This window comes from Acomys russatus, chromosome 2 (assembly GCF_903995435.1).
Source record: "Acomys russatus chromosome 2, mAcoRus1.1, whole genome shotgun sequence".
In the NCBI taxonomy this organism is placed as follows: domain Eukaryota; kingdom Metazoa; phylum Chordata; class Mammalia; order Rodentia; family Muridae; genus Acomys; species Acomys russatus.
In genome coordinates, this window is record NC_067138.1 from 70,993,878 (window position 1) to 71,006,437 (window position 12,560).

General features: G+C 46.6%; 1 protein-coding gene across 7 annotated transcripts in view; it reads left to right on the forward strand.

Moving 5' to 3' along the window:
* Window positions 1–12,560, forward strand: part of Znf618 (zinc finger protein 618) — a 152,893-nt gene that overhangs the window by 80,736 nt on the left and 59,597 nt on the right. For all 7 annotated transcript variants that reach the window (XM_051162985.1, XM_051162998.1, XM_051162994.1 and 4 more), the window contains exon 2: window positions 5,645–5,688. In XM_051162985.1, the coding sequence (XP_051018942.1) occupies window positions 5,645–5,688 (44 nt within the window). The remainder of the gene's footprint in view (window positions 1–5,644; window positions 5,689–12,560) is intronic.

Genomic DNA, 12,560 nt, shown 5'->3' on the forward strand with positions numbered 1-12,560 from the left:
AAGGTGCCCTAGGAGCAATGAGCAGATGACTTCTTATTTGAAGCCTCTCTTGTTGAGGAAGGTTGAGCGTTACGTGATTAATTTGGAGGCCATGTTGCCCATTAGAAAGAAAAAGGATACAGCAGCGTGGCTCCAGTTCTTCAACTGCTCTCCATAAATAGCAAGGAACATAGCATTGTCCCCTGGGCAGGTCCTGGGGCTCTGATAGCTGCTTCTTGCAGTCCTACAGGACTGAGCAAACCAGTTAGCATAAAAACAGATTTTTAATTTACTTTAAGTTTAATTTAAATTTTTTGAACTAACATACATATAGACACACACACACACATATATTTATTTTATGGACACCTAAGGATGTGAATTTCATGTGAATTAGTATGATGGGGGATGCACAGAGCTTTCCTTCACCTGCATGTGTCCAGTGGAGAGTACTGTACTGTTCAGACTCAGGGCAGTACACACACATAGAAAGTAGGCTCTCATGGACTATACCTGCAGAGCTCTGGTTGATGGAGACTGGAGAGAGGGCTCACTTGGCGAAATGCTTGCAGCCCAAGCACGGGGACCTGGGTTCGGATCCCAGCACCCCTGTAAGCCAAGGAACAATGTGCAATTGTAATCCCAGCACTGAGGAAATGAAGACAGGAGGATCCCCGGGGCACCCTGACTAGCCAATCCACCTGACTCCGTGAGAACCCCTGTCTCAGAAAACAAGGTAGAAAGTAATTGAAGCAAATACTTCATGTTGACCTCTTGCCTCCATACATGTGAGTGCACATGCATGTGTATGTGCACTCAAGCACATTTCACCCAGTGTGGTTTGTTCATCAGGGCAACCTTGCAATCAGGATTTCCTGAGCAGTAATCCCTCTAAGCAAATCCAACAACATTTGTTGAGTATTTTCCCTGAGCTGGGTGCTAGAGACATGGCCTAGGAGGAGTGGCTCACAGCCTGGAGTACCTAAGGAACGCACAAAAGGTTAGCCCCAGTCCCACAGAAGGTGCTGATGGTGGCGTCTTAGCAATGCTGGGAGAACAATATACAGGGACAAGTTAAATCGAGTTGGGGGAGGGGAGCTAGTCCTTCCTCCAGAGAGGAAGTGATTTTCAAGTTACCATGGGGGATGGGAATGGCAAAGCCAAGAACCTAATTTTACCATTCTGGAAATGCACCATGCAGAGGGTCTGCCCTGGTGCCATCTTGGACATGCTTACTCCAAGATGGTGGCCCCCCTCCACCCTTCATGGAGGTGGAGGAAATCACACGTGTGGTACTACCTCAGCCTCTTACCACAGAAAGGCATTTCATTCTTGGAGATCAGGCAGCCAGGACCCAAGGAGCTGTTTTTCCTCCATTGTGCAAGCATGACAAATCATTAATTTTTGATTGATTTGCTTAGAATTATGGGCGCCCCAGCATTCTTTCCGCCACCGAACAGCTGTATAACAAATGAATATATCACAGTGCACAAAAGATTGGAGATCTAAGAGAAGCAATTACATTGGCCACCCTCCCCCACCCTCACCCCTTCCTGGCCAGGAAAAGGAGGAAATTTTTAGCAGAAATTCCTCAAGTGGCTTTACAAAAAAGAAAAAAAAAAAAAAAAAAGAAAAAAAAAAAAAAAAAAAAAGAAAAAAAATCTTTTTATAATTGAATTAAATCTATCTCTTTATCTTTTACAGTTGATTTCCACACACACACACAAGTTCTTCATGTATTTCGTTGGGTTCTGTCCACCCAGGAAGTCTTTAAGGATGAAATCTCAACTTGTGAATTGAAACCAAAATGAAAAAAGAAAAAAGAAAGAAAAAAAAAGGATGAGAGAGAGAAAATGCTCATATTCTTCCACCCACCACCCCCTTCCTTTTTGAATTTTCTTTTTTTCTTTTTTGGTTGCTGCTATGCCTTTAAGATTTTGGAACTGTACCCGTGCACTAAATGTGACCTCCATAACTTTTAAATTAAGAATTTATGCTGGCTTGAAATTTATGAAATATTTCAGCATGAAAGAAAGCCTTTTTCCCTCAGGAAAATTGAGCAATAAATCACAGCGCTGTGGATTTACTGCCCTAGAGCCAGCGAGAGATAGGATTTTTTTTTTTTTTTTTTTTTTTTGCTTCATTCTGAAAAAAAAAAAATGTAATCATATAAGACAGCTTAGCTGCTGTCCTCCCACTCTCTAGAATTTTTAATTTCAGCTGTTTCTGCTTGGATTTATTTCCAATATTCCTGGTCGGCTTTTCAATTTCCTCAGTTATTAAATTTTAATTCAGTGCATTAGCATTTAAATTAAAAAAGGGTTTATTTTATCGAAATCGTTGGCCAGCCCCCATCCCTGTAGCACACGAATTGCCTGTTTCTGCCATTTGCACAAAATGTGAAATGCAGCTAATGTCTTACAACTTACATTTGCACAAATTTAGAAATAAAATTTCTGGGTTTGGAATAATATTTTCCTTCCAAGAAAACCCTTAATAAGAGAATGGAAAAGAACAACTCAACATGCATTTGGGAGGGAAACAGAGGGAGGAAGGAGACCAAAAATAGCCTTGCCCAGGTGCTGGAGAGAAGCTGGGGGTAAGGGAGTAGACAGAGCTGGGGAAGAGGGTGGGGACCAGACAGGGGGTGGAGGCCCTCCAGCAAGAATGAGGACGATTCCCTGTGGGCCCATCTCTTCCATATCTCATTGGCGATAGAGGCTGGGTCATCTCATTGTAGGGTGGCAGAGGTGGCAGAGACAGGGAGGGATCTGATGTAGCCCTCTGTGCCTGCCCTCAGTTTTGACCCGCAGAGGAAGCTTGCGTGAAGTTCACAGTAAGACCCAGACAGAAGCCGGGCATGAGAAGCCAACTCCTTTTGGAGCACACAGTCTCTTAGCAGAGGATGTCACATGATCTGAGCTGTTCCACCTTGGGCCCTCCCTAGACTTGATGCTAAACTGTTAACACTGGTGTCTCCTGGGCCCTTGGAGGTAGCTTTGGCAATTGTGGTGGTCTGATAGAACCTATCGAGAGATTCCATCCTGAGCAAGGGATTCTGGGCAGTCCAGGCTGGCTATGCAACTTATCCAGACCATCCTGCTTTCCCAAGCCTTGGTTTTCCTAGACCCAGTAAGTGTTGGCTTCTGTAGCTACTTCTAGGGCTGCTAATGGTTATTACTGCTGAGTCCACACTAAATACTTTTTACATACGTAACCCTATTTATCTCCATCTCGAGGCAGTCATAAAGGCTATGTGTGCCATATGCTGTTGTGATAGTGACATACTATCCTGGAGTTTTCCCCACTGTGTCCATCGCCCATCCAGTCTCCATCCTTTCCTGGCGTTATCACGTGGCCACTAATGGGAGGGCATTTCCAAGCCTAGATGAACTTGTTTCAAAACCAGTTTTGAATAGTTGGGAACATTTTGCCTTTGCCACTCATTAAAAAAAAAAAAAAATTAAGAGTGACTTCCAGCAATATGAAGCCAAGAGTCAGCGACAGAGAAGCAGGTGGAGACTGTCAAGTGCGCCCCAAACAGAGCACTCACCCGCCTTTCCTGCTGTACACTCACTGTGGTGGACCTTGCCAGCCTGACATAAAATTGTGATAGAAAGGGTTAGAGAGATGGCTCAGTGTTGAAGAGTACTGTCTGCTCTTTTGGAGGACCAGAATTTGGTTCCCAGCACTCACACAAAGCAGCCCACAACTCCCTGTTACTGCAGCTCCAGGGAATCTGACAATCTTCTGACCTCCACAGACAGTTGTGTACATGTGGTGCGTATAAACTCATGTAAACCCACACACACACACACACAGGCAGAAATAAGGCTTTAAAAAATTGTGATGGAAAAGACAACATGAAAGGTGTATGTGAAACATTATAAACCCATACCCAGAGTTCAGTCTGACATGGAAGAGACTATTTGGAATTGTACAATGTCTTACAATGCTCAGGGTCAAGCATCTTTTGCTTTGTAGGACCGGAACGCAAAGGCAGCCTCGTATCAAGTTTGAGGAATAGGGTGTAGGGAAGAGGCCATAGCTGATCCCATTCCTTGACTTCTGTGAAACGACAGACCTCTTTCCCCCTTGTTTCTTCTGCAATCACAGGCTGTGACTTCAAACCATACATGCACAGCGTCCTTGCATTGTCTCTGCTTGTCTGTATGTGGTGACTGGGGGGAACGCCATGGTGTCACTTTGCTCTTCCTCCATGCATTGGGCTGAGAAAGATGGCTTTTGGAGTGCCCTTGGCCTAGACTCATAGCTGTGGGACTTGGGATAAACAGAGTCTTTGAGCCTCTGAGTGGGTACCCGCAATGAGTGCGATAGGAGAAACGAGACATCTATGCCCTACACTGGCCTTTACTGAGGATGGGCAAGGGGAGCCTACAGGAACACTCACAGGGACCAAACAGGTGATCTGAGACAAGAGGGAAGAGTGGGCACTGTGGACAAGCAGGAATGTCACCACCACGTACCTGTTACCCTGTCAGACTGAATGCTACTGCTAGGTTACCTGGTGGTTTGGTTTGGTTTTAAAAGAACCTGGCAACGTGGCCTTCTGGGGATGAAACTCTTTTCATTGATGGTTTTGCCGGTTCTTAACCTCTTGTAAGCACACATCGAAAGGTAGCTGCTGATTTTACTTTAGGCCCTCAGCCTTTCATCCACAGCTCTGCAAGTTAGAAAGCGTGGAAACAGAAAAGATGGTGACCTTTGAGCAGTAGAGCTTGGCCTGAGAGAGAGAAGATTGTCATTCAGGAAATAGCAGGGTGCACGCACCATAGATCCTGCTAGGTGTGCTTGAAGATGTGGGTGATGTGCAATGGGGCCTCTCAGTTCTGGCTATTGGGGCTCATGCTCTTTAGCTTTGGACATGTTGTTCTCGAATTACTATGGTAGCTGGTATTTTGAGATAGCCAAGAAGGGGATTAGGTGCAGCCAGTGGTGGAAGAAGCTCTTGGCGCTGTTTGTGTTCCCGTAGCCTCCTTTGGTCTCTGTGCCAAAGTCCTCTTGAGCCCTGGGCTGAGTCATGACCCCAGGCCTCATAAGACTGGAAGCAGCTCCCAGGGTTGTAGTCTCTCCATTTGACCCCAGAGTTTTCTGGTTCGTGAAAATTTCATTTGGTCAGCCTCATCTCCCCAAACCCTGTCACCCCCAAATAAAAAGATTAAGAGCTGGCCCTCTCTTGCTTTCCTCTGCTCATACGGTTGGGGGACAGAATATTTTAACATAATGGGATTTTCCCCCCTCTGGTTGGTAGGAATAAATCTGCAGCCACTGTTTTATTGGAAATCCCAGCTGAAAATAAAAACAGAGCAATTCAATCTCAGATTTAACTAGTTACTTACTTCTCACCGCATCCCCAGGGCATGTGGTTGCTGGCTTTGTGTTGGCAGTGGGGGCTTTGTTGGCTGTGTTGGCAGTGAGCGCTCCACTGGATTTAAAGGGCCAAGCAGATGTGGGTGGGCAGGTGTCCTGACTCCCTCTTGCCACTGGGGACAGGTTCTCTTGCCTAGAGTGACGGAGCAGCAGTTTGTGTCCCGACTACTCACCTGAAGGCTAGTGTCCTGTGGGCACCACCCAGGGTGGTAGTGGTACCCAGAATCTGTGTCTTCTGCCTTGGCTGATGATGTGTTCTGGGTTTCTTTTTCAGGCTGACGGAGCCAGTGCAGCCGGAAGGAAAGGCACGGTTAGCAGGTACATCCCTCTCCACACCACACCCCTCCCTGCCCCTGGTCTTGGGAAGGATGAGAAGCGTCCAGGCACCTTCAAGGATATGAGCTTATGAGCTTGTGGGCAGTTTTTCCCATGTGCCCTCTGTGGCCATCTGTGATGACTCATTGGAGAACTTAGCCAGTGTCTGCCTAAGTTGGGGTGACCACGAGTGGGGAGCTCAGCAGATATGGTGGTAGCAACTTCAGGATACCAGAAGTATGGGATTGCTTGACCCACATGCTTGGGCTTATTTTTCTGAACCCTTGGGCTACCCTTGTGCTGGACGAGGGATTCACACTTGGGTATTTGGCAGGAGGTGGGAGGAGAAGGCCAGAGGAGAGCTGGCTTAGTATTGCAGTGTTAACACTGGTGATGTGACTGTGTGTGCCTTGGTAAAGCTCAAGTGACTGTGTGGCCTTTGCTTGAGACCTTGGAGGCAGAAGAAAGTAAACGGCAGAGGAAGGGTGGCTCCCCTGCACATACCATCAGGGGTACCTGCTGGGCTAGCGGATCATATTTTGAGTGCCACGTGGAAAACTTTGCCCTTGGACCCCCAAACACCAGCTCTTTAGGAATAAAGAAGGCTCTTCCTGTGGCCAAATTTACCTGGAATACACTGGAATAAAGAATGTCAAGCAGATTTTTGTTGTTGTGGGATGTTTTAGCTTTAAATGTGATTATGTGCTCGCGTGGGTGGGGAAGAAAAAGAGAAGAGACGGCATGCTGATGTCATGTTTCTTAAACCTAATGAATCATGGGGCTGTTTTATTGAGATTCACCTACTTCGTGGGTGTTCCTTGGAACATCCTTTGGAAATCCTTGGGAAGTGTGCTCTTTGAACTAAAAAGACAACGTGTCCAGCTTTGTTTCGGCAGCCCTTTGTATGGTGAACTCGGGAGTGGGTGGGAGGTCATGACACCAGGCGGGGTGGTCCCTTCAACTCGTGCGACCTCTTAGGATCAGGTAGATATTTTACACAATGCAAGAGAGGGGTAAGTGGGGTGACGCAGGAGCAGAGTGTGTGGGTTGGAATGGAGGAGGAAAAAATAATAATTTTTGTCCCCATGATAAAATATTCTGACGGAAACAGCTTAGAGGAGAGAGGTTTAGTTTTAGCTCATGAACTGGGATGCAGTTTATGGTAGGGAAGCTGGTGTAGCAGTGTCCTGAAACAGCTAGTCCATCGTGGCTAGTCAAAAGCAGGGGGAAATAAAGCTATGCATGCATGCATGCCTGTTCACTTGCTTAGTTGTGCTCAGCTTGATTTTTATACAGTTTGGGAACCCCTGCTTAGGGAATGGTGTCACCCACAGTGGCATGGGTATTACCACACAGTTAACCTAAGACAGTTCCCCACAGGTGTCCAGTAGACACTTCCTCATTTGAGACTCTCAGGTGATTCTATGTTATAAGAAGTTGACAGTGAAGAGGCCAGGGTGCCTGAGTTGGCCATGCCAGACCTGTGACCATTGGTGGTAAACAATGATGGTGAAGCTTGTAGCCAGCACTGCCCAGGATACAGCTTTTCCTGGAAGCTGGTGATGGACTTTGTGTGGGGTATTCCATGACCTCCAAAGCAGGGGCTCCCTTAGCCTGAATGGTAGCTCTTGTAAATGCTCTTGGATCAGAAGTTCAGGACTGAAAGGGGCCTGGGAATTCATATAATCTTGTACAGGTGGGGACACTGAGGCCATAGGAAGGAACTATGCTTCTCAGGATCAGCAGAAGAATGAGTGGCTGTGCCATACTTGGGACTTATCACTTTTCCTTTCCTGCACTATAGGAGGGTGTTGTCAGCTATTCCCACCTTCTTCCATATCTGCCTTGTACCTGCTGTGGTAGGCCTCAGGCTGTGTGCTCTGTGCTCTGTGTTCAGATGGGTCAAGTGGTAGTTGATCCAGCCAGCTTGTGTGGCTTCTGTGCTCCAGGCACTGTTCTAAGTTCTGTGTCCACAGCCATGCAGAGAAATGAAGCGCCACTCACACTGTCACTCCAATAGGGGTGGGGTACTTGTGTTTATCATCTAATATATTAACCTTTCCTACTCCAGAGCATATATCTGGGCCATTGTAACCAGAGTACACAGATGGGTTTTCCCATTGTGCCAGTGGAGGTGGCTGCGTATCAATTACGATCTCATGAGAAGAAGAATGTAGAGATTATTATTGATTCCTAATGCAGGGAATGGTAGAAGAAGGGATACGTGTCATGTATTTTTCTGACCAGCTCTCCACCACCTGTAGTTAGGGACTGAGTCCCTTATGAGAGACGTATTTGCATTATTTTGAATTTTCTCAGAGGAAGCTGAGGTAGAGGATTGATGGACCTCAAGTCATTCAATTAGAAAGATACAGGATGACCAGGCTACCTGTGGCTTCTCTGATGTCTTTGTCTACTCTGCTCCCCTACTTCTCTAGGTAGAGGGGCTCAGCTAAGAGTTCAGTAGCCAGTTAGGCAGCCGGAAGAAAGGGTTTGTATTGTTTAGTGGGTAGTTGGGCCTGGTGGTGTAGACTTGTCATCCTAGCTACTTGGAAGGCTGATCGAAGTCTACCTGGGTTTCAGAATGAGTTCAAGGCCAGCTTTAATAACTTAGGGAAACTGTGTCTCAAAATAGAAAAGGAAAGACAATAGAAAGGAAAAGGTAAGGGTTCCCAGGTAAGTATTTATGAGTCTGTGATTTGGATTAATCAGTGGTTCTCAACCTTCCTAGTGTTGCTACCCTTTAATACAGTTCCTTTTGTTGTGGTGACCTCTAACTATAAAATTATTTTTTTTACTACTCCATCCCTGTAATTTTGTTACTATTAAGAATCATACTGTAGGCTGGGCAGTGGTGGTGCACGCCTTTAATCCCAACACTTGGGAGGCAGAGGCAGGTGGGTCTCTATGAGTTTGAGGCCAGCCTGGTCTACAGAGCTCGAATTCCAGGACAGACAGAGCTGTTATACAGAGAAACCCTGTCTCGGAAACCCCACCCCCATAGAATCATACTGTAAATATCTGATATGCAGATGGTCTTAGGTGGCTCCTGTGAAAGGGTCCTTCTACCCTGAAGGGTTGTGACCCACAGATTGAGAACTGCTGCTCTAAATGGCCACACTGTGGCTGGTGAGTAGCTCACTGTCCCCAGGAGTGACTGCCATGTTAAAGCATCAAGTTACCCTTCGCTAATGCCTCTAGCGAATGTGATCCTGGCCAGGTAGAGTATGGTGGACAATAGAATGCTGGAGCTTCCTCAGCCAGTTTCAGATGGAAAGGAGAAGGTTATGGTCCTCCCCTGAAAATCAAGACTGTTGAGCCATGGGCAGAAGTGATCTTGAAGGTATGGACAGCTGCCCTCTTTAGGCCCATGTTCCCATTGTATCATGGTACCTGTTATTGTACCCAAAAGCCCTTTCATCCCTGTGCCCTCTTTTTGGCCAAGAATGCACAATTTTGCTATTTTTCCTGAGGGCCTCTGGCTAAACCCCAAAACTAACAGCATGGGCTGCTAAGGAGTTAGGGTTAAATTGAGGAGGACGAGGAGAGGTGGCATTCCTGGTTCTAAACAACAGACAAGTGTGGTTTGTAGTACTTCCTTGTAACTGAAGCCGGGCCACTTTTACAAGCCCAGTGGTGAATGTTGATCTGATGAGCAGGTTGCTATGCACGTACTACCACAGCAGCCAAATGCTGCTTATTCCAAGGGGCAGAGAAGCTTCATGGCCAAGTTCTAGAGGAAATGCAGGTTTCATACTTAAGCAGATGCGGGCGACTCTAGGTGTGCTGCCTTGAAGAACTGTGTCCATTTCACCTGTGGAAGGTTTTCAGGGTGGAAAGATCCTAATGATCTAGTCAGCCACTCACTTGCTTGTGGCAGGGGATTAGGGCCCTGAGGATGGACTCCAGGTCTCTCTCATTCATCCATTCACTCACTCACTCACTCACTCAAGATAGTACTAAGTGCTCAGGTTCTAATGATACTATATGGCCACAAGAGACTGGAGGCCTTGTCCTCAAGGAGTTGGGGTTCTAATGGGACAAATATGTGTGCTCTATTGAGCACTGTGGAAAAAATAGCAGAGAGGGAAGCTGGGAGACCGTGAGAGACTGTTGCCTCTTTGGTTTGGGTTCTTAGTCATAAAATGCATCATTGGGGAGGTGACTCTTGAGCAAGGACATGAAAGAGACCAAACCTAGCAGGCCCTTGAGGGAAGTGCATTCCAGTCAGAGAGAACTACAAGTGCCAGGCCCAGGGACTGGGGCCTATCCTTTGCATTGGTGCAGCATCAAAGATGGCAGTGTGGTTGCCTAGTCCCTCAGAGCCCATTAATATGCTCGACATCAGGAGCCACTAGGAATTTTGAGCAGCGATGACATGCTGTTTGAAAAGGATCGTTCTGCCTGTAAGAGGAAAGGAGTAGGGGCAAGATGCTCAAAGCTACGGCTATATAAAGGACCAACATCCCTGAGTGTAGGTATCCACGGCGGGTCCCAAAAGTAAGCCCTACAGACACCAAAGGGCAATACAAAGAAGGAATTATGAATTTATAGCATATGTAAAATAAAATATACAACAATGACATAAATGACAGTAGGAAGAAATAACCTGTTATATATTGCTTGAATATAGTCTGTCATTAGAGACCTATAATATAAATCACAGAGAAATTCTATACTTAATTTTCTTATTGCTGTGACCAAATGCCTGACAAGAAGCAACTTAAGGAAGAAAAGGTTATTTTGACTCATGGCTTGAAGGTATAGTCTGTCATGAAAGAGAAGGCAGTGGTGGCAAAAATGGCTTTGGGTTCAGACTGACAGGGCTATAGAGGGTAGACACAGAGGTAAAGACATGGACTTGTATTTTGAGCTCTGAGGACACTGACTGAGAGAAGCCCACACCTGAAAATGCACAGCCTCCTGCTTGGTCCTTGGGCAGCTCCAGCCTGGGCAGTCATATCTGCATGGCCCCCTCTCCCTGATTTTGGTACTCCTCGCTTGCTTGCTTGCTTGCTTGGTTAGTTGCTCATCCTCTCTGGCCTCCCTCTGGGGATGTGAGAGCCAAGCAGTATCACATAGAGTCTGCCTGGGTTCAGATCCTGTTGTCGCCACTGACTGGTTATTATTCAATCTCTGCATTTTTGTACATTTTGGCTTCCTCATTTGCACAGTGGAGGCTGTGTCAGTTCTGCATCTTGGTGTGCTGGTAGCGTGTACGTCCTCTGCACAACACCCAGGTACAGCAGGTCACCACCAAACATCTACTTGTATGGATGCTTATCACCGTGCTGGCTGGGGTGAGGGTAGAGTTTGGTTATTGAGAGCCCCTTGAGATCCAGTCACCGGGCCTTGAAATCACACATATCTTCTTTGCTCCTCAAAGCATCTTCTAAGGTGGTGCCTAGTGCGCTCCCTCAGAAACAGTTGTAGATATCCAAGGTCACCCAGGAGGTTAAATGGCTTTGGGCTTAGCTCAAAGCTAAGGCATTTACCAGCAGACTGTGTAATTGTGACCACATGTGTGAACCTGCATAACTACTCCTTAGAGACTAGTTCTTGTTCGCATTTGTTTTTTAGCAGTAAAGTAAGGGTTGTCCCAGACAAACCTGTTTCACAGTAACCTTCACCTAGCGCTAGTGAAAGGACGGTGTAGATGGAGTCTGTGAGAACTGGCTTGCTTTCAGTCAGAAGCCGTCTTATGACAGAGCTTAGTGACAGAGCATGGATTTGATGCTCAGAAGTAGCTCTTCCCCCTCTGCCAGACTCTAGGCAAGATGTGGGTCCTGTACCCTCTCACACAGTAGGTCAACTCTAAGGTTTGTGCCCTTGCTCCAAGGGACTGGTTGCTTTTCTAGTAGGCAGAGTTCAGTCTTTGTTTAATCAGTTACTGTTAAACCCAAACTGTAAGTAGATCAGGTTCTGGAAAGTTCATATGCAACTCTTGCTGCTTGCTAGAGACAGCCAGAGAAATGCACAGCCTCACTCACATTTATCAGGATCCACAGGGCGCTTGAGTTTGGAGTGACCCTGCACAGTGAACTGAGCAGAGTCTCCTGAGAATTCTGCTTAGCTCTCTGCCGTGTGTGCTTCATGAGCAGAGGGGAGTTCTTCCTGGGAACCTGACTCTGCTGATGGGAGACGAAGCACCCTCACTCGACTGAAAGTTGTTCACACACATTCAAAGCACGTCGATAAAGAAGGCCTCCCTACTCCACGGAGACCTTCTAGTTTCTTCCTGTCTGTTTTTCATGCAGTGTGTCCCCGGTCTCTGCCTCATCTTTGCTGCTGGCTGGAGAGCAGCCATGCCCACCACTCCTTTTCCTTTCAGTGGGGCTGAAAATTCCTCCGGTCCCTTCAAGTAGAAAGCATTCCGCTGATGGGCTCAGAGGCTGGTGGGCCTTTTCATAGTCCAAGCAAAAGTCACATTTTGTCTCCTTTGTAGGGGCTAGAGAAAATAACTACTTGTTGGGTGTGTGGGATAAAGGGAGGTCCAGGACTCCCACTCACCCCAAGGATACCGAGTCCTATGATGCTCAGTCCGATCTAAATTTGTTGTATTTGCCTGTAACCTCTGTGTATCCTTCCATATGCTTTGAATTGCCTCTGGATTATTCATAACTAGCACAGAATAAATGCCCTGTGATTGGCTGCTGGATTGCATAGCTTAGGGAGTAATGACAGGAATAAACCCTATTCATGCCCAACATATGCGCACGCGCACACACACACACACACACACACACACACACACACACACACACACACCACAATTTAACACTTAACATATGGACATGGAGCCTAAGGAGACAGAGAGCCAGCTGTACGTGTTAGCATACAGGGTGCCTCACGGACATCTGTCCTTTTATCTTCTG